Raw genomic sequence first — 24,443 nt, 5'->3', positions numbered from 1 at the left:
CTAAGGAATCGGGATGTTCGGGGAGTTTTTAACTCACCTGCAATTATTTACAATTTGGATATAAAGTTATACTGAGCTACTATTTTTACCATGCCTCGCCCATTGAAAAGGATAACGTATGACCACTTGACCAGTCCAAAGCAAGAAACATCTAATAAACCTAATAAACTTGTATAAAGAAAACTGCTGCTGTACTTGTAAACTGTAGAAAAATCTGTAGCCCGCGATTCTGAACTGCCACGACCTTCAAGAAAAGCGTGTAAGTATATGTACCTACCTAACTAAGGATAATCCAATGCACGTAACATTTAGCCAGCCTATTACAGCACCAGGCCCCGTAGCCGAATGGCATTTCTACGACGCGAAACGAAAACGAAACGCCGCAGAAAGGTAGTCTGGCTCTGTCGCGAGCGATAGATATCTACGAGCGTTTAGTTTCGTGAGCGTTTGTGCATTCGGCTACGCACGCTGTATTACATAAAGTTATTCGCTAAGTATGCACCGTAACCAATTAACCACGTGGTGGCCAGTTGAGTTGAGACGAATTTCATTTGAGCAATTGATGTAATTGTCCGCCGGCTGCCTTCCGGACCGCTTTGTCTCCATAAAACTTTAATCAAGTTTTAACAAGTTAACCGGCTGATAGAGACATGTAATAATAAAGACATGTCAAGTCGCGTGTGTTATGTTGTACTTGTGAATATAGCAGCATACGAGTAGAACACATATAGTCAGACCAAGACTGACTGCGATTTTGATAATGATAAGGCAGACATTGAACGTGTTAAGTGACGTTTAAAGAAAGTCTTGTGCTGTAGTACCAAAATCTAGTGAGTATTATATTCTTTGATCAAAGTCGGCGTCAACTTGGACCACAGACCAATACAACAAGACGGCCCTTACAGGGCGACTCGCGGTCACCAAGCATACGACAAATCAGGTTTATAAAAGTTTGAACGCGTGCGACACCGATCAGTAGCGCCCAAGTATACGACCCGCTAACAGTGTTCGTGTCCGCTCGGGAAAAAATCTTAAATAATCAAATTTGGTTGCAAACAATGGTCTCTTGCAGCATAAAGTGGTGTGGCAAGTCTTCTAACACTTCTACATATAAAAAAGATGGAATAACATTCCACAGTTAAGTCAAATTAATTATTTTGTTGAATATTGTTTATTATCCGCGGAGTTCATTTATACTGGTCAATATGGTTGTACTGAGCGGCGCCGCGGCGCGTCCATCCCTTTTTACCTAGTTAACAATGCGATATGCTATCCCTTTCACGTAAACGACTAGGGATGGGGCCATGTTAGTTTATGTCTGTTGCGGGAACTTCGTACTACCGTTCGTACCATGTGCTACCATTTTATGAAATATAAAAGAAAGCAGATTTGTAATTGTGAATAATTATCTAGAATCTGTAGAGTCTGTAGTGTTATTTAGTTGATTGATTAGTTTAGAATATTTAGTTGGTAATTTAACTTAGTAAACGTAAGTAAAAATGAACAGTTTAGTTATTAACCCCCGACGCAAAAACGACGGGGTGCTATAAGTTTGACGTGTCTGTCTGGCTGTTTGTCTGTGTGTGTGTCTGTCTGTGGCACCGTAGCTCCCGAACGGGTGAACCGATTTCGATTTAGTTTTTTTTGTTTGAAAGCTGAGTTAGTCGAGAGTGTTCTTAGCCATGTTTCATGAAAATCGGTCCACTATGTCGCGGTCGGGGGTTTTTTCAAAATTTTAATTTTGTGGTTAGGTTATTAGTTACCAGAATGAATTTTATTGAGGTGCTATCACAATCATCATCCTCCTTGCGTTATCCCGGCATCGGCTTTCGCCACGGCTCATGGGAGCCTGGGGTCCGCTTTGGAAACTAATCCCAAGATTAGGCGTAGGCACTAGTTTTATGAAAGCGACTGCCATCTGACCTTCCAACCCGAAGGGTAACTAGGCCTTATTATAATTTAATTATAATATTATAATTTGTTTCAAAAAAAAAAACCACAGTACTGGTACCGGTACCATTGTCTATAATAGACATGTCCCATTCCCATCCCTACTGCTAATCGTAAAGGCGCGCCATTATTTGAAACGACCAATGGCAGCACCGTGCGCGCCCGCCTCACCCCGCAAGGATTGGTGATTTGCGTCTCGAACAATATCGCTTGCATTAGGCTTCTAGTGGGGTGTTCTGTGACTTGGACTGACTCTAGGTAACTGAATTGTTACTGTCACAGAAAACTGATGTTTGACAACAGGAGGTCACATTCACATCATGGTGTGAATTCCTACTCGTAAGTCATGACTCTTTCTCGTTTGTTAGACTGTGCCTTTCTTCTCTATCACACTTACAAATAGTGCGAAAAGGACGGCCTGACGTGATAAAGTTTATCAAGGTAGTGTGCTAGGCCCGCTGCTAGTGTTGACAGCGCTTTTATTTCTACATTTTAGAAGTTACTGGTCTCTTAATTAGTTCTAGAAATTTCCCTACGATTAACACGTCTAATAGCTAGTCCATATAAGGCGGTATTGGCGAAGTGGCTTCTTCGCCCACTGGTTAGGACGGCCTTGCCGCAAGGTCCGACCGAGCCTCCGGCCGGCCCACTCACGACTTCGTGATTCAGTACCCTGCCTTTACTTTGTCGCTGATAGGACGGTGACGAATTGTAGGATAGTTTGTTTGTTTGTTGATAACACGTGGACTAAATTTGTAGTGAAATTTAGGGAATGGGATCAAGGATGAAGTTAAACAAAAAAAAGGTGCCATTCAATCTGTGTAGGTCGGACAAGCAAGTAGGTTCTTGCTTGAAAAGGTCTGTTGGCAAGACCTATATGCTTCATCAGTAGTATTGATAAGATATAACTCTTAAATTAGGTTAGTGAGCTGTTGAACGATAGATCGCAGCTTCTGGTAGTTCAGGTCCCTTCTCCAGCGTTCATTACCTCAGATAACTAGCCTCCGCCACATGCAATGCGAAATGACGCGAAATATTTCCGGAGTTAGAGGAGTGTTCTATAAATAAGTGATTCTACGTCGCTCGTGGGCGAAGATTTCGGGCTTCGTCGGCGTCGCGATCAGTAGCGCGCGAGAATCCGCGGCCGCCGGCGCGCGCGACGCAACGAACGAACGACCCGCACTCTCTACACGGTACAACCACGCTCAGTAGTCACAGAGTACGGATTAACGAACACGAAACAGACTCGAACGCGAGTTTAAACGCAAGCGCAGCTTTTCTAATTATAACGTGCTCGAAATGCAGAACATCGATCCACTGGAGTTTGCCAACATATTGGCCACCGAGCTCTGGTGCCAACAGGTATATCTCCGACCCTGTCTCCAAACTCTGGATTAAACAATGGTGCCTTGTTCTCAGTGACAGCTGCAAGATCGTTATTTTATTTCACTCCTGAAAAACTGTACAATTTTATTAATCATTTAACGGCCAGTAATAAAAGATGCCCATTTATACAGTTTAGCGGTATAACGATTGTTTTGTTTATCGTACCTAGAGATCTGGCGGAGTGATTTATAGCCAGCTTTCAGCGTAGTTAATGAACGCTAGTACTTAGCTCGCTATTATTGAAGGAATGTTTTCTATATCGCCCCCGTAATGGTTTTTGAGGCATAGGTCATGTGTATATTTAACCATGTGGTTAAAGCATTTGTCATCCACAGATTTAGGTTAGCTATATAGCTAATAAGCTTTTTAGTAAACAAGAGAAATGTCTCATTTATTTGACGTAGGTAAGTGTGTATTTCAAAATATTACGAAATCGATTTATATCATAGAATCTTTGTACAATTACATTAAAAAATGTTTACATGTGAATTTGGGCACGGACAGTATAATTGTTAGTCATTATAATCCAATGTATGATTACTTAATCCATGAACATGAACAAATGAAGATGCCACTAGTTACCAAACCATAAACAACAACCGAACGAAATAACAACTGTTAAGTCGAAGCTATCATAAAAGGAGAGTTCTAAAAGAGCTGGGGCCCGTTTTTCGAAAGGTACAAGCCTTGTATTACATGTGTGTTTCCATGACAACCCATACGATTTGACAGTTTGCGCACTTGTAATACAAGGCTTGTACCTTTCGAGAAACGGGCCCCTGATATAAAATACGTAGGTATATCATATCTACCTACAATAACATATAGTTTAAAATGATAATATATAAATCTGTTTAAGTTTATTGTTATTTGTTACAATAACACGTTGAGATCGGAATGTGGAAGCAACTGCAGCCAAGTAAAACAATAAATAAACATTGTATAATAATTTCACAATACGACACAGTTATTGGGGACAGTAGTTTCGAATTGCACTTTATATAGGCCACTATTACTATAACAATCTAAGTAAACAAACCTATTTTATAATTATTTGCTTTCTCTAGTCTGTACTTTACTTTTACTTAATGCACTTGTTATCTATAGGGTTACCAATACCATAACTTTCCGACATTGATATATGGGACAATGAGTGTCGTTGCTGGAGGGGGGCAGGAGAGTAGATGCTAATAACTAGTTCGTAAGTTTTGCTGCAATCCTTTTGGTGCAAACTAATTAAACAGAGATTTGTGGCCTAGAAAAACAAAGGTAGGGATTATGATGCTCGAATATGTACGATGACAGTCTCATAGGTAGGTATGTATGGATGGACGGAATGGCAACCCTACGTGTAGTCTTAGGGAAGGATGTACATGTACGAGTAACTATATTGTAATTGACCTAAATTTATGTTACGGGAAACCATACCAACCAAACTCTAGGAAGAGAATATTTCCTCATTCCTTGTTTTTTGATACATTCTCGCTAGTCAAAATAAATTAACTACTACCTATTACGGATATATATTGTTCGTTTAATAAAACAAACTTCCTGCAGATGACCAGGAAAACGAAAGCGTTATCCTGTACAACAACACATATTAATTGGTCTATGTGGTGTTTCTATAGTTCCCCCCTATTACTGACATGTAAGACATGTTGCTTTTAATTAATAAAAATGTAAAAATTATTAATCTACAATGACTACAATACATATTGAAACTGCAACGTATGTCAGGTGCAGTAATCGAGTCATACACGTAATTTTGCCTACTTTTTCCAATGGATAAGCAAAGCCTACGTGACAGGGCACAGGTGATGCGTACTGTCACTATTCTACACTGTAGTCTACATTTCTAGACATCGACTGTCATTAGTTCTGCGGCCCGCGTCTTGTAGGTATTTTTACTACCTGTGTCTTAATACGTTCACGGGATACATAACCCCTAAGTTATTCCGTGTAATTTCTAGAATATGCTCAAAATCCGTTGCTTATCTAGTCTTCTCTTTCTTTTCCAGTTGGCTAATCTCGAAGGCCTCCAATCGGGGGTCCCAACCCGCACAACGGCGACCATAACGCCCACGCAGCTGCGCAACTTCGAGCAGACCTACATCGAGCTCAGCAACTGCCACAGCGAGCAGGCCAACCACGCTGGGTTCGTGCCTCCGTCCGTCACGCACGCCAACAGCTACGGTAGGTCTCCTTACTCCTAATGACTCCCTGGTACCTCGAGCAGACCTACATCGAGCTCAGGAACTGTGCTTGTACTTACGCGTGCTAGTGCGTAAAAAAAATGTGGTATCACCACATGCCTTTGATTCGTCTGGTGGTTTGTTATATTATTGCGCTGCAGCGCGCTGTAAAACATTTGTCATGGCAAGGAAGAAGTTGCCACTAATGCTACCTACAAACACGTAAATAAACCACGTCCTCATCCATACAGCATCTTAAAAGTTTTCTTTATACATATCTAATCAACTCCTTTGTCCATTCCAGGCATCCTGAATCCAGGGGGCTACTGCGACGCGGGCCCGACGACGGCGCTGCATGTGTCGCCGGGCCCGCTCTCCGCCAGCGGCGACAGCAGCTGCAGCCCCGGCCCCGCGCCCAAGCGCCGCAACATGGGCGGCCGCCGACCCACCAAGGCCCCACAGGACATCTCCCCGGAGGAAGAGGAAAGGAGAAAGGTCCGCCGCGAGCGCAACAAGATGGCCGCCGCGCGCTGTAGAAAACGCAGACTCGATCACACTAATGAACTCCAAGATGAAACTGATAAACTCGAAGAAAAGAAACACGCGTTACAAGAAGAAATCAGAAAGCTAAACGCAGATAAAGACCAGCTCCAGACCATCCTTCAAACGCATCTGAGGACGTGTAAACTGGCGCGACGCGCGCCTAGTCCGCCCGATGTGAAACCCTTTGAGGAGTACCCGTATATCGAGGAGGGGGTGCGAGTTAAGGAGGAGGTGATTGACCCGGCGCACGACCCTACGCTGGCGCTGGATAATGACGTTATGTTCACCTCGCCGACACCGGACAAAAGGTGAGAACGATACTTGAAAACTTAATGGTGTTAAGTCGATCAATCAAGTTGTGTCAAACATTGTTATCAGTCTAGGTCGATTCCTTGATGTCGACGTTTCGTAGACGTGATTAGTTTTAACAGTCAAAACAATAATGTGTAGTAATGTCAAAATGTTTAAGGCGTGGAACGCCACATATCATCGTAAATATATAATGGTTAGACTAAATTGATGTGCTTTAGCAAGCCGGTAAGAGTCGTATTCTAAACGTTATATCATATGGAAATGTGGTTTCCATGCCACTTTATTCCATCAGCCATTCACTTATTGCATCAGATCTAAGCAAAAGCTTGAACCGCCTAAAAAAATCTCGCTTTTAGTTGATAGTACTCATAATTTTGCATTAGGTATTCCGTTCGGCATAGGACAGTAGCGCCCTCTGGTTTTACTTTTTGGACAACTTTTAACCCTATTATCTTTTCTTCCAGAATAATGTTGTCGGCGGCCAGCATGCCAGCGGCGGCCACACACTCGACACGCCGCCGGTGCCCGCGCGGCCGTCGCGCCCCAACTTCCTGCAGGTGCCGCCCTTTCTCACTCCCGCGCAGGTCACTACGCCCAGATACTAGCGCCATCTATCGTGGCTAGAGTGTACCGCTTTGTGTGACTGCTTGAAAAATAAGGCCTATAAAAAATAAAATAAAATTATCTGTCTCTTTATTGCATGTAATTTAAGCAAACATATTATTCAATCCACATTCGTTTTGTAATGAATCGTCAACTTAAAGGGCTGATACAGATGAACTGCAACCTGCCTGTAATTTGTATGTAAACTGCGTTCGGTTTCCATTCAAATACTAACGGATTGGAGACGATCTGTACCAACACTAAGCGTTCATTTTAAGTTGATATTTTATGATATAAAGAATGTGGGTTAACACATTATTGCTTATCAGCATCCGTACCTATATCCAAGAGCGATAAAGAGGTAGATAATAATCTTAGATGTTATCCGCAGGCCTTTATTTACTTTTATTCTGACTACAGATTCCGTAATGAGAATAAGACTAAATTCTGCTTTGAAAAGCTAATTAAATTAATACAAATGAGTCTGGTATGATCAAGGTATGAAAGTGCGAGTAATATGTATCCAGAACCTTAGGCACTGGTCCCACCGCCAGCTAGTAAGCTATGAGCTATCGGCTATAAAAACGAACAAATGATAAGCACTCCCATGCAAATAAAAGAGACACGGCGATATTGATAGCTCACCGCTGGGCGAGTAACTATAAACATCGCCGTGTCTCTTTTATTTACACGGGAGTGATTATCTTTTGTTCGTTTTTCTAGCCGATAGCTCATAGTTTACTAGCTCGAGGTGGGACCAGTGCCTTAACATATAAAGTTGTGTATACATACTTTTGGCACTTTCTTGGCATCGATACTTTAATACCTGTACATAATCCTTGGTTTTATATTGGCGTCGTTTTCTTTTACATGATGCTAGTAGAAAGCACATGGCGTATTATCTCGGAACAATTCATGCATAACGAACGAAATACCAATGTGATTATCTGATATCAAATTGTAAACGACGAAATGTGTATCTTTATATGAATATTTTTCACATTGTAGACGATATATTCACATGTTTAAATAATTTATGCATTATTAATTAAATTATGATTATATTGCACCATGAATGCTGCCTTCTGTTTAAAGATATAATAAATTATGATTTAATTATTACCTATGCTTGAGCCACGTGAATTTAATGTGTGTTTTAACTGTCGCTAGTAACTGGGTATAACACTGTACATCTGTTTTGGTTTTTAATTTGGAAATTATTTAAAATTTTACACTAAACACAAAAATATCAACTACCATCCTGTAATATTGACCATATCGGAGCAATAATAATGTTATTAAAACTACAAGAAACCATTAAAGAAAAGGGAAGGAAGGAAGAAAATCATACTTGTGTATATACCAGTGGCGGCGCGTAAATATATTTGGAAGGCAACACAGAGCAAAAAATAAAAACCGGCCAAGAGCGTGTCGGGTCACGCTCAGTGTAGGGTTCCGTAGTTTTCCGTATTTTTCTCAAAAACTACTGAACCTATCAAGTTCAAAACAATCTTCCTAGAAAGTTTATAAAGTTCTACTTTTATGATTTTTTTCATATTTTTTTAAACATATGGTTCAAAAGTTAGACCCCCCTCTAACTACCTTTTTTTTCCTTTAGGAGCGATTATTTCCGAAAATATTAATATTATCAAAAAACGATCTTAGTAAACCCTTATTCATTTTTAAATACCTATCCAACAATATATCACACGTTGGGGTTGGAATGAAAAAAAAAATATCAGCCCCCACTTTACATGTAGGGGGGGGGGGGTACCCTAACAAAACATTTTTTTTCCATTTTTTATTTTTGCACTTTGTTGGCGTGATTGATATACATATTGGTATCAAATTTCAGCTTTCTAGTGCCTACGGTTACTGAGATTATCCGCGGACGGACGGACGGACAGACAGACAGACATGGCGAAACTATAAGGGTTCCTAGTTGACTACGGAACCCTAAAAAACGCAACCTACCTATATTAGGTACCTATATTAGGTACCTTAGGCGCCTATCCAAGTGCATTTATCATACAGTCCGCTATGAAAGCGCTTAAAAAAGCCATCTCTCCGCTTATAACTTATTATATTTAACTCCGGACGATCACGGCCTCGCGTGACATTTCTTTATTTCGAATGTTTGCGTCGAAAAATGAGTTGATTCATTTAGTAAGTAATCTATTATACAACAGACACAACAGTCAAAATGAATTAACGCTAACGCTGCCATTACTAAACAAACCAAAGAAAGTCCTAACTATCTCTTAAAAACAGGTAGTATCTAACCTTGAAACTCTGGCTTGCACTGTCACTAAAACACGACACCGAAACACTCCAAATCATTTAAATTTCACTGATATATTGCACGTAATGAGCAAGTTAATAAAAAAACTGAGAGAATAACACAAAACATTTGAAAGCACACGAAGCCTCGGTAACACGCGGGACGCAAGTGTTGCAGTGATATTATTCCATTTTCACCCACGAATTTAAAAACCTTTTCATACAAACAAAGTATATCTGATGAAGAAACGTTCATTACCACATTAGTAAACTTAAATTAAATAAGATTCTCGGTTTTTTAATAGAAACTATCAATATTTAAAGGCTTTTATTTAAAACAAATATATGTGCGATAACAAAACACAATAAAATTTTACCCATTAATACATTTATTATTTTAGTATGGCAATATTTAGCATGCAATTATTACACTGTAATATCGATCTTATTTGTTTTACTCGAAGCTTTAAATTCAAATGAACAAGTGCGAGCCATCGAATGTTGTGCGCTTGGCTGTCTATGTGTTCCCAAATGGCGGTCACCCTTCTCTGTCATCTCAATCCTGCTATGAGTAGAGTAAAAGAGATAGTTGCGCCCAAATTACGTACATAGGAGTTCGCGATAGGCAAACACTCACACGCGCGGACTTTGTGAATGTGTATGTGCGTGTTTTCAAATATAAACCTTATAACGCATTGTTTACGGTTTGTATTCAAATGAATAACTCGATAAGAAGCCGAGTTGCTTTGGAGTTTAGTTGAGCGGGCTGTTTTTATCAGCGTGTGCGTGATTTTTGTATCTGTGTGGAGTGACCATGAATGAATATGAAAGCTTAGGCATAAGTAGCTTCACTTCGCGTTCGCGCGCCCGATAATTTTAGGTACATATTTCAATTTAAGCAAATGGTGTTATTATTTGTGAGGCAATACGTAATGTTTTAATTATAACTATTATTAGTATATTTTTTTATTTCAATGGTGGTTTGTAACTTTGGTATTTGTTGCGGAACATCTAGGGCAACTCGGTGGGAATTGGATTGTATGAGCGCGCCGCCACTGGTATATACATATTTGAGTAGTACAAGTCGAGTTGAAAGTCTCGCAGAAATACCAACTTAAAATCACCAATGAAACATTGTTTTTAGGTGACTTATTCGCTTTACGATATTACAAAATGGATAACGATTCAGATACAAAAATGATTCGTTTAGTTGCTCCGATATGTGTAACACAATTCCAATACTTAGAAATCCAACACAGTCAACTAACAGTCAATTTTGTCTTTGCAGATCCACAACAACAAAGCGATCGCGAACAACAAGATCGCGGGCATAGAGATCAGTACCCCCAGCAACGGCATCCCGTTCAACTTCGACAGCCTCATGGAGGGAGGCACCGGCCTCACACCCGTGCACCCGCACCCGATCCACCTGGCGCACCCGTCGCACCCGTCGCACCCGTCGCACCCGTCGCACCCGTGCGCGCAGCAGCAGCGCGTCGCACCCGACGTCACCTCACCCGATCACGGAAGTCTCGTCAGCCTTTGAGAAATGGACCTGTTCTGCTTCGATCGAGACTGTGTACTCGATGCGATTGATTAGATGCTTGAAGTTCGATAACTATAAATGCGCGGAAAAAATAATATTGGGGAGTTCCATGAATTAGTTTACCGTTGTCCCGTACAAACGCAAATTGGAAATTAAATTACTGATGGAAGACAATCTTTATCTGTGGCAATATGACGAATTATATATAGAAAAATAATCGTCTGTTTTAAACGCTGAAAAAAAATCGCAACCCACAAAATATATCTAATGCATTTGTACGGGAAACAGTGTTTCGTTTTTCGCGTATTTTTAGTGGAATGAATTTGAAGTATGAATCAAAGTGTATAAATCGAGGTACGGTGCTACTACGTTTAGAAGCAGAAAGGATTGTACTGCGCTTTGGCGTGAAACGCCGCGAACCAAGTTCGCGTTCGAGTTTCGACCGGAATACTTATTTATTCTATGTAATTCTTCTCTTTCTACTCATAAATCTATTTTTTCACTTGTAACGTCCTATTTATTATAAGTACTTTATGGTGTTTAAAAAAGGTAATAAAGCTGTTATTGAAATTGGCTGAATGTAATCTTATATCAATGGCCTAGTCATGGAGGCTTGATTTACTTTGTTTAAACATCAGAAGGTACAATTATTCGGGTGTCACAGTCGGCGCTCGCTCCAAGAGGAGCACTATCTACTTGCTCACTATGTGCTTTGTATTTATATCGTAGTTGCCTAGCGTACGGCCCCGGCCTCCTTGAGTCAATTCTCGAGTTATTCTAAATGAAAATATTTTTATAAATAGACTTGTATTTCCGCAAAATATAGGAATTGTGATTTAAAATAAAACAGAGTTTTATTTGAAGCATTTCAGGGATATCGAGTTGTGCTTAAATCTAGCGAGGCTAGACGGTGCGTTTATATTGTAAGTTAACGTAAAAGATCTCTTTTACACGTTGGTTATTTCGGCACAAACTTGTATTTTTAATCCTCGAAGCATCTTGTCATAATAAACCCTCGTGCCATCGCTCTACTCTCATACTACGAAATATTTAGTTAACCATAAAATAACAGCAATACTACTTAAAGATTAATATATTGTATGTAAGTTAGCTCAATATTGGTGTAACGTTTACCGTTCCATTGTTTAGGTTCTGGTAGTGTAGAGTACTTTAAGGCATTTGTGATATGTCCAGTGATAGTCCCGGGGACTTGCACGCGGGCCTTATAGCAAACTCGCGTTCGTGCGGCCTTATTCATCAACGATATTCTTTGAGTTTTCTGTAGCGTAGGTGTTATGCTACATGGCTCAATTAGTATGCTAATGAGTTTGCAATAACGCCTGTGTTTTTTTAATGTATTTGACTCATGCCATCATTTTTTGTGAACCTCATCACTGTCCAATTCCCAGTGTATGTAAGCAAATTATCACCTGTCGTCGGAATTGGGCTGTAATGGGGTCGTTAGTCTGATCGACTCGCTGGTTGTGCGACCTTCATGTCGTGATATACATTATTTGTGGAAATAAACATGTTTTTGTAAAGATTTGTTGCGTTAAGTGTCTATTTACTGTAAAATAAAGTTAGAAATGTAACGTTTCAGATAAAAGGTACTCCTTTGTTGAGGTTGCCTTTTGAAAATTTGTCTTCAACATTTTTTTTGGAGTTTGAATTGGGCATGGGTCGATATATCGTACCGATAAAGACCACTGGAATAAAATATGATAGTTTAAGGCAATAATTAGATTAAAGGCACTTAACAATTATTATAATATGCATAACTTAGACCAAATTATTACTTTTACGTGCTTTATCGTAGTTTTAATTAAAATCTAAGCCAAATATTGATTTTATTGTTATTATAAGTTAGGTTAGACGCTGTTTACGTAAAAGTATTAGAGACGGAGTCGCGCCGAGTATTTATTTAGTTTACTCCGACACGATGTAAATATTTATACAATTTTAACACATTCACTGCCAGGAACCCGCCGTGTGGGCACTCGTGAACTTTGCTCAGATGCCGGACAACCCGCCAGACGGGTGGTTGCAGTCGCTATACAAGATAACTGTTAAATAATGAAAGGTTTCTGGAGTAGTGTGGCATTTAGTGTCTGGCAGTGAACGTGTTAAACCTTACGTGTTTGTTAGAAACGTGTATAAATATTAATGATCGTGAATGTATACCCGAAACTAGCGCTAGCGAATATCTGCCGACATTTCTATTTAAAAATAGCATTCGACATATAGTACGCATAATATGAACATCTAGTTGTATAAGAGAGATGTAATTTTTTCTACAAATATTTTCTAAACGCAATTATAGAATACTTTTGTATTTTTTCAAGAAAATTAGCAAAGCAATATATTTGATAAAATTATTTGAAAAATCTAGCCAGATGTAGTGAAATATATATGTAAATCAGAAAATATAAATTTGTTTACATACACCTGAAATTGGACTTTAATTATTTACAAATACCTATTTATTTATACCTGCCTTTCGTTCAGTTAGACAACTTTTATGATTGCCTACCTTCTTTAGATAATCAATCAATTATTTATACTATAGGGAAAACGGAAAACGTTAGATGGCACCTAAAACTCACTGCATGAATATAAACAGAAATCAACCTTATGTTGATTACTAATGAAGTTCATTATGGCTAACTCGAAGTGGTGTTTAGTGAGTTTTGGTTATCACCTGATGAAATTATTGTCACTGAAAAAAAAACAATAGTGGTATCAATAATACAGATGTTGACATCGTTTATTGCGAAATAAATACCTAATATCTAACTAAAGATATACATAATAAGACTGTTGTACCTATGTGAAATACGGCATCGAAAGTTCAAAGTAAGTATTCTTAATATTTAACACTTTAGCTACCAACAACCTGTTGGGCACTCGTGAACTTTGCTCAGATGCCGCTTGGCGGGTTCTTCGCCATACAAGCGGGCGGCTATAAATTACGACCGGTTTCTAACGTAGTACCATGGTAGTAGTACCTATGTAAAGTACAGAGTGAAATTCCTAAGTATTGTTAACGTTCAAAACTCCCTGGTCCTGTACTGCCGCATCTGATTCTCGACCGCTCGCCGCAGCCGCTTGCGGAGGCAGTTCTCCGCGGCTTTCCGCGTGTAGAACAACACCTCCATCACGCTCACCGCGCTCACACCCATGCAGAGGCCGAATATACCGCCGAGGTTCGCTGAAACCGAAGACTCCGTATAGACGGATAAAGTCTAAGGGCCAGTTGCATCAACCACATTTGACAGACACATCATCGTCACGCAGCAGACGTCTATGGAACTCGTCTATGCGTTCGTTTGTTTCAATACTTTCAATCGCGTGGTGATAAATATTAACTTTTACAATCATACGGTGCTACTTCACCGCACTAGTGCGATAATTAGCACATTACGTAACTATGTCGAAAACCCAAATGGTCATCATCATCATCATCATGCCAGCCATTTATCGACTGAGCATAGGCCTCTCTTCTTCTTCTCTTCTTTTTCTAGGGTCGTCGTCCGACACATTTGCAAGTAGCTCCATACATACATTTTTGGTACTTTTATCGTAATGCACTATATTTTATTTTGAAAATACTTACAAACCAAACTAATTAGCGACATAACAGTCTCCTGTTTCTTCTTCACATACACGGAGGTGGGAAAAAAGAAATGCATGATGGTCGTGCTTTCCTTGAACTCGACACCGGAACTGGAACATTCATTGCATGTGAAAAATACGCAAGTAAGGGCCAGTTGCATCAACCACATTGGACAGACACATCATCGATTGTCACTGAGCAGACGTCTATGGAACTTCCCATACAATAAAATTTTACGAACGCTTTAACGGTGACAGATGGTTTGATGCAACCGGCCCTAAGTATAAAACTCCCACCGAAAGTGACTAAGGGATGAGCTACGTATAATCAGCGATAGAATCGAACAAAGATAGTGGCTGCCGTGTAAATAAAAGAGTCGCGATGATAGCGAGAGCGAGTTATAGTTCGTCGCCCAGCGATGATAAAGTGCTCGCTCTTTCCTAGTCTATACTTGGTCTTTACCAAGGATTATTTATATAGGATTTACAATCTTCATACTAAGTCCGTTTTCACATTATCCGATCCGATATCGGATGTCGGAAGGATTTCAATGGAAAAAATCCAAGATGGCGCCTGTAATGTATGGGATATCGGTCCGACATCCGATATCGGATCTTAATGTGAAAACGCACTAAGAATCGTACCACAATTTTTTAGCGCCACCTATTAAATACTGTCATAACTCAGCAGTTCTTGAAAAGTTTGTACAAAAATTAAGAAAAAAGTTAAATTTGTTATTTTTATTCCTCTTTTGTTACCAAGATTTATTTCATGAATTAAGATTTTAGTAAGTTTTATTTGGCCATTCAATCAATCAATCAATCAAAAATATTTATTCGTAATAAACTTAAAACTAGTAGTAAGGTTCTCTAGTATCTGTATTTTCTTAATCATAACAATTATCCTGTAAATATCTTACGAAAGTCGACTTATATCACTAAATGCTGGTAACAAAATAGGATCAATTAAAATTTGCTGATGTGGCTATACTGTACAAACTTTTTGAGAACTGCTGAACTACACTGATGATGCCTACAATTTTTTTTTTTTCAAAATGTGTATTGACGTGATATCATGATATTAAAATAAAGAAGCATGTCATTTGTTCTTATAAAAAATAAAAAACACGCAAAATATTCGGGGAAAATATGATTTTGGCTACTTCCAGGCTGCGAAACAGCGCCATCTAGTTTTAAGCCTAAAAGTCCCATACGTTTCAGGGGTACGCTTTTTGTATGGGCTTTATCAATTATCAGTCCCGTATTATACCGTTCTTGGTCTATGTTACCAAGAATTATTTACATGTCTATAGTATAATAGAATACGGACTAAATCTTGGCACTAAACCTATGTATCTCACTCTTACTAGAAATAAGAGGCTTTGTATGATATATAAATCGGATTCCCAGTTATTGACAAATATGAAATAGGTAGGTCTGGTAGGTAATATGTACAATGTATAGCATGTATATATAGGTATACTATACTCAATTACTCACTAAGGGTTAAAAACCATGTGGGGCAGCGCTCTGAGGTTGCCAAGAGTGAGGTCCACGTTGTACACCCTGGACACGCAGTCTCGAGGACAGTCGCAATCCATGCTGTCGTTGTTCAATAGGTCTGCCAAGGGTAATAGAGTAGGTATTAATAATTTAATTTAATAGACAATCGTGGTAATAACAGGGAGCCTTTCTGTCTTAAAACAAGCTTCGCGGTCTACTCTTTCTACGGACATTTTGCTACAGCTCATGAGAGCCACTTTGGAAACTAATCCCAGCATTGGGCGTAAACACTAAACTACTATCTGACCTTTCAACCTATAGGGCGAATTAGGCACCTATCTATACGTTTCTGTACTTTATTTAGGGTACGATTCTGCTATAAAAGGTAAAGTAGTAGATACAAAGAAAAGACCTACTCTTTTTGATTGTTTTTTATTTATTTCCGCTACTCAAAGGTTGTCTGGTAGAGATCGCTCTTTAGCGATAAGACCGCCTGTTGTCTGCTTCTATTTATAATCATTGGTTTTCCACTCCACTGTATCTTCAATCAATCAACCAATCAATCAAATCGTTTATTTGCAAGAATACAGTCAAGTTGATCGTATCAAACAAATTCTGTATCTTATGCTGAGATGTGCCAATAAAGAGTATTCTATTTTATTAGATAAAAGACATCAACGCATTGGTCATTTATTAGGTAGCAACGCGTTGACGTCTTTTCTTCTATGCTATAGTCCATTTCAAATACGAAGGCCCGATGGCACTCGAAACTTAACAATAGGGCTCATAATGTTTGCCTTTTGTTATCTAATTAGGCCCACTTCAAATTGGCACGCGTCGGTGCAATCTTTTTGTCGGTGCAATCAGGTATCTTTTGTTATCACTAATCCTATTGTTAACGCTAATTGACCGTCTCAAGTGCCATCGGGCCTTCGTATTTGAAATGGACTATACCCAAGTAGGCCAAGTAATCAGTGCCCACTGTGCGTTGGTTTCATAATCAAGGTCACATATTTTACCTGGGACCTTGCTGATGCAGCGTATCTTCGTGACGTCGCAGGACCGCTGCACGCCCACGTAGGGCACGTACACCGGCTGGCAGTGGCAGTGCTTCTCGATCGCCTGGATGTAGCACAAGTGGTCGCAGTCCGAGTTGCGGTACTTCCAGAACATGTGCAGACGCCGCTCGTCGTCGAACAGGCATTCTCGACTAAAAAAAATAATTTAATATGAAACGACAATTTGCACCCTTGGTAATAGTTATTTGTTTTACAAGGCCAATATTTATACCCGAGCAAGCGAAAGATTCCAATATTGAACCGCGAGCGTAGCGAGTGGTTCAAAAAGTGGAATCTTGAGCGCTGCGAGGGTTTCAAGGCACGAAGGTTTATTATTTATTTATTTATTTATTTAATCTTTATTGCACAAAAGAAAATCTTGTAGTACAAAAGGCGGACTTAATGCTTTAAGGCATTCTCTACCAGTCAACCTCAAGGCTAAGCAGAGAGACTGTGAGCGGTGCTACAATTTCAACAGTAGAATCAAAACAAAGGAAATAAAAGAAAGCATACTAAATAAACTAAACATAAGTACACATATAATTTACAAATACATATACATACATATAACTATACATACCAAATAAATATATATATATACGAAACATGTGAAACTAAGAGTTTTTCATTCTGCTAGCAAAGAGAGCTCGTAAGGATTTTTTGAAAGCGAACTTAGTTGGGGCGCTTTTAATTTTATAAGGAAGTACGTTCCAGAGACGAGCCGCTTGCACGGTGAACGAATGTGACATGAACCCAGTACGGTGAGGAGGGATGGACAGAGACATGTTGCCAGTAGAGCGAAGTTGACGGTCGCGAGAAACTCCATAATATTGGAAAAAGGATTTGAGGTAGACCGGAGAATGTGGGTCGTTGAGCACAGAATAAAGAGTGGAAAGCAAGCGACTATTGCGTCGTTGTCGAATGGGAAGCCAGCCAAGCTGAGAACGAAAAGAGGAAACGTGATCATATTTGCGGAGGCAAAATATGAAGCGGATGCAGTTGTTAAGCAGGCGATCCAACTTATCGAGAAGTTCCCCATTTAAATCCGGATAACACACATCACCATAATCAATAATGGGCAGTATGAGAGAGTTAATTAATGCAATTTTCGTTTTGATTGGTAGGAAGTGCTTCAGTTTATTAAGAGAATGGAGTGATCCCATGACCTTACGGCTGATTTCAGTAACCTGTGCCCTCCAACTCAAGGTATTATCTAGAAGAACACCAAGGTCTTTAACATTTTCGTTAAATGGTATAGGGGATCCATTAAAGTTTACAGGAACAAGTGTGTTCAAGTCTAATTTAGCAAGCTGTTTGGAACTACCTATAACTATTGCCTGGCACTTTAACGGATTCACAAAGAGGCCAAACCTCTCAGACCACTGCTGGATATGTAGAAGGTCCAGATTAAGTTTAGCAATGCAAGCTGGAAGGTCAGACACGAGACACTGGTCGTAGAGTTGCAGGTCATCAGCATACAGATGGTACGAACAGCCAAGGTCAGGAGTGATGAAATTTATAAAAGTCGAGAAAAGAAGAGGCGATAATATGCCTCCTTGAGGCACGCCAGTCTCTAGATCACACCAATCAGATAAAGACCGCTCAACTCGGACTGCCTGTTGACGGCCCCGCAAGTAGGCAGCAAACCAGTTCAGCGCTATCTCAGAAACACTAACATGTTTCAGCAAGGCAAGGAGAATGTCATGGTCAACGGTGTTAAACGCGTTAGAGAAATCAATTAGAATAAGAACCGTGACCATTTGACTCTCCATCCCCCGCCTGACATCCTCAGTGACCTTTAGAAGCGCAGTGCTGGTGCTATGGCTTGGGCGAAAACCGGACTGCAAAGGGCTTAAAAGGTTATGCGAGTAAACGAAAACCGAAAGTTGTTTGTGAACAACCGCTTCCGCGATTTTCGAAAGAAAAGGGAAAATTGAAATGGGCCTAAAGTTACTGAGAGCAGTGGGATTACTAATTTTGGGCAGCGGTATCACGTATGCTTTACGCCAGAGAGAGGGGAATTCACCGTTGGCCAGTGAGGAGTTGATAATGTCAGTTATCACAGGAAGCACGCAGTCAAGGACAGACACGATCATGTGACGACTGACATCATCACAACCTACGGCTTTCGACTTGATGGCTTTAATTACGACCTTAATGTCAAATTCGGAGACAGGGCTGAAAGAGAATGAGTCAGTGATAGGGGAAGGCAAAGAAGAGATGTTGATGAGAGAAGGTTAAACATACTTTGCCTCCGAGTGAAACACAAAGTTTTTACCACACCAACACGAACAAAATACTGACTATAAAACATGAAACTAAATCAAATCCCATCAATTTATCCAATATTTATGATTAAAAATTATCAATAATAGGAAAATTTTACTAGTCGGCTTAAGATTGTATGAAATTACTTTGCACTCTTGTGGATAAAATGCAATTTTGCTATCTGTTTTTGAATAGCAAAGTAAGCCTTTAACAGTTGGTGTGGTGAAAAATAATTTAAGTACTTGGACTTTACGTCCGATATTCTTTTTATTGCGGAAAAAGCCTTAGGCCGTTTTCACATTATCCGATCCGATATCGGATGTAGGAAGGATGTAAAATGTTAGATTTATGCGCTTCCCGGTCTTTATTTATGTATTTAATAGATCAGTATTACTAGAAAACGATATAAAACGCAAAAGTTGTGGATTTAATGCCGATGGCACTCTCCTACAACAGTTTTTGTCCGAGGCACCATCGAACTGCCGATATCGGCAGGACGCTTCCGACATTTTTGGCATGCCGGACCCCCCGCCAGCTGTCGGCCGATAATATTTGTGTGTGTGCGTATATAATGTAGGTATACGTTTGTTACTAGTGTGCGTGACAAAAATGGCGTCTATTAAACAGCTGTTAATGATGCATTTCTGTTGAAAAAAAAAGATTGTAATTCATCGGTAGGTTTTAGTAGATAAAGTTAAATGTAATTTTTTTTTTACCTGCCACTCTTGAGTATTTTTATGCTCGTTATTTTAATTTTACAATAAAATATTTGAAATATAGTGCTTATAATTATTAAATATAAAACTTTTTAAAAATAATTTTGATACAAAATCATATTTCATTGATTTGGAACAATGCGTTTTATCGGACCGACATCCGACACTATCGGAAGCGTTTATCGGATGTAGGATGTCGGTCCGACACCCGATATCGGATCGGATAATGTGAAAACGGCCTTACACCTTATCAGGGTCTATATTAAGAGTAGGTAACAATCGTATCGTAGTTGATGCGACACAGACATGTGTGTATCGTTCAGTACGGAACTACGGAGCGTCAACGATTCAACGATTGTACTCTTAGGTAGGGGCCCAGGCACTCTCGTTGTCTCTAGTTAAAAGTCTACAACCATCAGTCTCTAGGTGTCTCTAGTCAATAACGATGCTTACCTTCACGAAGCCAGGCTAGCGACATCATATGAGCAGTAGGAGTTGGTTCCGTGGATGGTAAGGAATGTCTCAACGCGTGTATACATATATCAAGCTCAGTCTCGTCAGCGGGAAACTTAGTAAAATCTCCTGTGTCTAGTCAATATCGATGCTAATTACCTCCAGGAAGCAAGGCTGGCGACTTCTTCCGAGCAGTAGGTGTAGGTGCCATGGATGGTAAGGAATGCCTCGACGTGAGGATATACCAGGTTAGTCTCATCGTCAGCAGGGAACTCAGTCCAGTCTGTGAACATTACCTAAAAAGAATTTGCTTGTATAAGCATACTTATAGAGCACATGAAACTACTAAAGTTTCAGTGCCACTCTTGGTAAGTAAGGGGTTGAAAGAAAACGAAACTGTGACATTGCAGTGACAGGTTGCCAACGCCACAATTTAACCCATATCCCATAAGTCACCTTCTACGACACCCACGGGAAGAAAGGGGGTGGTGCAATTCTTAATCCGTCACCACACAGGCGCACATACTTAACATTTCCCTAATTTATACATAAAAGCGAAACTGACTGTGACTTTTAAGTCGCAGGGCTTGATAAATGAAGTTATCAAAACCATAAGGGTGTCGCCTAGTGGAAACGGATATTAGCTAAAAAGGGGGGAGGGCAGGGGGGAGACAGTTACCCACATCTCGAAAACAACACCATCCTCCTTGCGTTATCCCGGCATTTGCCACGTCTCGAAAACAAAATTTCTGTTTAAATATATGGTCCCTTCTTTTGCTTATGTGCTGGCGAGGCCTTTTGTTCTTCAACTTTCAGTGCTAAGCTGCAATCCAATTTCGGAAAAATACTCTTAAAAAAATTGAGATGATGGTTTTACCCTGATAGCTCCCACGTGGAACAAGGTCCTCGGCAAGGCGTCTTCAGGATCGTAGTCCACCACTACTTTCAGCCCGTCGTGGATGCCCAGTGTGGTCGCCATGTGCGGTTTGAACTGTAGATCCCTCTCGTTCCTGGACAATTTTAACAACTTATTCATGTCAGCAGTTACTTAATTGATTATTTTTGGACTTTTTGATCTTTATTTTACTTTTAGCATATAAGTACTATCAATAGTCTTATATATCACATAGTATGCCTTATTTTAGCATACTATCAAGTATAAGTGTGGTAAAGAAATTATGCAGAGTATTGTTCCATGTTTTAACTGTTCAGAGCCATGCAATATTTTGTGCCGCACCTACAGTCTACCCTTGGTTGTGTTAATGTCATCACTGCCCTTAAGACAGGGGTGGTAGAAGTAAATCCAGGGGGCAAGAGGAACTTTGACATGAATCTCAAATGGACTATGTTCTAAGCTCATATTAAACACATGGTGTATCACAAATAATCCGAAGATACTTGCCGTCTTTGTCTTTGAACGAGTACTTAGACGCTGTTGAACGATAAAACCTGCTTGGTAAAGATGGGGTGGAAGTGGAACAGTGGAGTACCGTCTAACTCTAGTTACTAGAAGATGAAGAGCTTTCTGGAAGTCCTGGTAGGCAGGTACCTTGGAAATATGATACAAGTATAAGAAACAGTGCGAAAATACATGCCGTCTTTTGTCTTTGAATGAGTAGACGCTGTTGAATCCGCAACACAGCCCCTGCTTGGTAAGGATGGGGCGGAACAGTTCACGGCACGGACGCCTTTTGCGCTTGAAGATGCAAAGCTTCAGGAAGTTGTCGCAGCTTTGCGGCATTAGCCCCATCACCTCAGGTACCTTGAACATATGGGTCACAGCATCATAGGTTTGTAGTCAGGGTACCTAGCCAACGTCAGAATCGCTTACGATCCGTAGTGAATCATTGCTATCTCTATCACTCTTCCCTTTACAGAGTCAGTTGCGTTTTGATTGCCATTGCCACGTAGCGTCAACGATTTTCATTCGGCTATGCCGGCAGGGAAAATACGTCTGTATATGAGAAAATATGCAGCCAATCCAGGAAACTAAATCCTCGACACTTAAATTCTGATAGACGGCACGTCACGCTGAAAGACTGCTTAGCGAAGTTGTGTGATATAACTTATTAAGAAGAGTACTAAGATAACTTACTGTGTATCTGTTTTCGTCGATGAGCCGCTGGAGACGCGATAACTCTTCATCATCAATAGTCGGGACACTCGAGTAGAAACCCAAAGTTGGGGAAGAGCTTTTTCCAGGTTCACTGTAGCATTACCATCGCTAGAAAAAACATTGTCATCTTTACAAATTAATCTTTATAATTATAATACTCTCCACGATCGAATTCGCCCAGTGCGTCTGCTGTCAACTCCGGTGCTGACGCTGATGACTGATGTGCTCGCAAGTAGCTGACACATTAACGTCAGTATACTATGATAGTATTGCCGCAGGTGGCCTGGCTTTAACTTAGTCACGTTTGGTTTGATTTCAGAGTTATAGGGTCACTTGCGCCAGAGGGGCAAGGAAATGTCAGTATATTTAGGGTGTCTATCATTTCTTTTTCGTATGGCAATTCTAGTTGTAGGAAGAGAGTCTTCGTCAGAACCAGACATCTGGTTAGGGGAACAGATGGTGATGGCCGGGAAAAGTAGGGCGGTGAGAGACTCGTACTGGTTTTCGATCGTGATGCTCATGGGCACCCCGTTTGTTACTCACATTAAGGTCTTGTTGAAGTGCATCATAGAGCTCAAGGTCATCTGATTAGGAGAGCAGATAGCGATGGCCGGGAAAGGTAGGGTGGTGAGAGACTCGTACTGGTTTTCGATCGTGATGCGAGTCGGCATCTCGTTGAAGCGGCCGTATAGCAACCATGTCAAGCAGCATGCGAACATCACTATGAGAATTAGTGTTACCGCCCAGAAGCATCTGTTAAGTTTTGAAGCAATATTGTTAATTTGTTAAGGTATTTCCTTCCGAAAGTCGTTATGACCAACACACCCATAGAAATCACCATTATTTTTCATAGATAATATTCAAGATTCAATTTCTGTCATTCATGGTAAATGCACATAATTATCTACATAAGTATTACATAAATTTTACAATTAATATTAAAAAACGTATGAGGCATTAAGTACCACGAAATGGTTAATTGTTTAATAATAAGATTGCTTTTACTTTGAAACTTTGTTCTCGTGTAAGTGACTCGTCTTTTATAAGAATACCTATAAATATCTTCAAACCTAGATATATTTAGGTTCTCAGGCATATTACTTACTTATTGATAATTTAATAGTATTTTAAACACACGTTAGGGACTCAAAAGACTACGGTGAAAAAAGAATATTTTCAGACCACTACGGTGAAAAAAAGACAAAAAGTGGTTACTTAATATATTATAAATATTGTTTTTCAGACCAACCTGACTACTGTAGAGAATCAATTAAAGCACCTCTCAAAATCGTCGCTTAATCAAATTAAGGCACTGCTGGAAATCGTCGCTTAGTTCAAATACTCTCAACTTGTACTTTACAAAAAAGTTAGCCTACCTTGAAACTCTGTCAGGATACAGATAAAAATACTTCAGCCCTAGCACAGTCCCTTCCATACAAAAATGCTTCAATAACATTTTAAAATTTCCATCCTCAAATACTCTTTCTTTTTTTCGTGACATTTTTTCGTCAGGTACAATGTAAAGACCGGTAGTTTTCAAAGTTGTACACTGTTTAGCCACAGTTTTACAGGACATATCAGTAAAGTTTAATTGCACCCAATTTTTTAATTATAAATTAATTTGACTAAAGTCACGCCAGAGCATACAAGTTTCATAATTAATGAACTACAGGAACTGTACGACTACCCTGAGTTTAACACTGCTCATACGCTAACGTCACTTTTTTATATAAGTACCTATATCACTTCATTTCATTTATAATAATGGTTGTGTTTGTTTTATTTATTATATTCTGTTTATTTTCTTGTGTAACATTTTATAATTGTATTTGCATACATTTAGTTATTTTCTATTGCAAATAAATAATGATTGATTGATTGATTGATTCGCACTCATAAGTAGTT

At 39.7% G+C, this 24,443-nt stretch overlaps 3 protein-coding genes across 3 annotated transcripts; 1 reads left to right on the top strand and 2 right to left on the bottom strand.

The window, feature by feature from the left end:
• Positions 1–3,064: 3,064 nt before the first annotated feature.
• Positions 3,065–11,659, top strand: LOC125232951 (transcription factor kayak). The gene is given in 6 exon segments (XM_048138804.1): positions 3,065–3,312; positions 5,355–5,529; positions 5,833–6,379; positions 6,848–6,876; positions 6,879–6,967; positions 10,555–11,659. Coding segments are annotated over 6 exon segments (1,161 nt in total). The 5' UTR covers positions 3,065–3,249; the 3' UTR covers positions 10,813–11,659.
• A 1,921-nt stretch (positions 11,660–13,580) lies between these two features.
• Positions 13,581–22,172, bottom strand: LOC125232319 (pickpocket protein 28-like). Its single transcript, XM_048137946.1, has 7 exons — positions 21,913–22,172; positions 21,300–21,432; positions 20,582–20,718; positions 16,947–17,137; positions 15,925–16,045; positions 14,426–14,535; positions 13,581–14,020 (listed from the first exon to the last, which is right to left on the bottom strand). The coding sequence occupies exons 1-7, from the start codon at positions 22,170–22,172 to the stop codon at positions 13,860–13,862; spliced, it is 1,113 nt and encodes a 370-aa protein (XP_047993903.1). The 3' UTR covers positions 13,581–13,859.
• LOC125232318 lies at positions 22,046–23,257 on the bottom strand. Its single transcript, XM_048137944.1, has 3 exons — positions 23,082–23,257; positions 22,518–22,646; positions 22,046–22,184 (listed from the first exon to the last, which is right to left on the bottom strand). Exons 1-3 carry the CDS (start codon positions 23,255–23,257, stop codon positions 22,172–22,174), a joined length of 318 nt encoding a protein of 105 aa, XP_047993901.1. The 3' UTR covers positions 22,046–22,171.
• Between the last annotated feature and the right edge of the window lie 1,186 nt (positions 23,258–24,443).

The sequence above is a fragment of the Leguminivora glycinivorella genome, chromosome 13 (genome assembly GCF_023078275.1).
Source record: "Leguminivora glycinivorella isolate SPB_JAAS2020 chromosome 13, LegGlyc_1.1, whole genome shotgun sequence".
NCBI classification, from domain to species: Eukaryota; Metazoa; Arthropoda; class Insecta; order Lepidoptera; family Tortricidae; genus Leguminivora; species Leguminivora glycinivorella.
Note: the sequence above shows the minus strand (reverse complement) of the source record. Positions and strands in the feature narration are given on the sequence as shown.

Coding starts and splice junctions, on each gene's coding strand:
- LOC125232319 (XM_048137946.1), bottom strand. CDS start 22,172: ATGGGGCTAATGCCGCAAAGCTGCGACAACTTCCTGAAGCTTTGCATC. Junction 21,433..21,912: donor CTAGTAACTAGAGTTAGACG/GTACTCCACTGT, acceptor AAAATTGTCCAG/GAACGAGAGGGATCTACAGT. Junction 14,021..14,425: donor GTCGCTAATTAGTTTGGTTT/GTAAGTATTTTC, acceptor CTTCGGTTTCAG/CGAACCTCGGCGGTATATTC.
- LOC125232318 (XM_048137944.1), bottom strand. CDS start 23,257: ATGTTCGCATGCTGCTTGACATGGTTGCTATACGGCCGCTTCAACGAG. Junction 22,647..23,081: donor CACTTCAACAAGACCTTAAT/GTGAGTAACAAA, acceptor TGTTTTTTCTAG/CGATGGTAATGCTACAGTGA.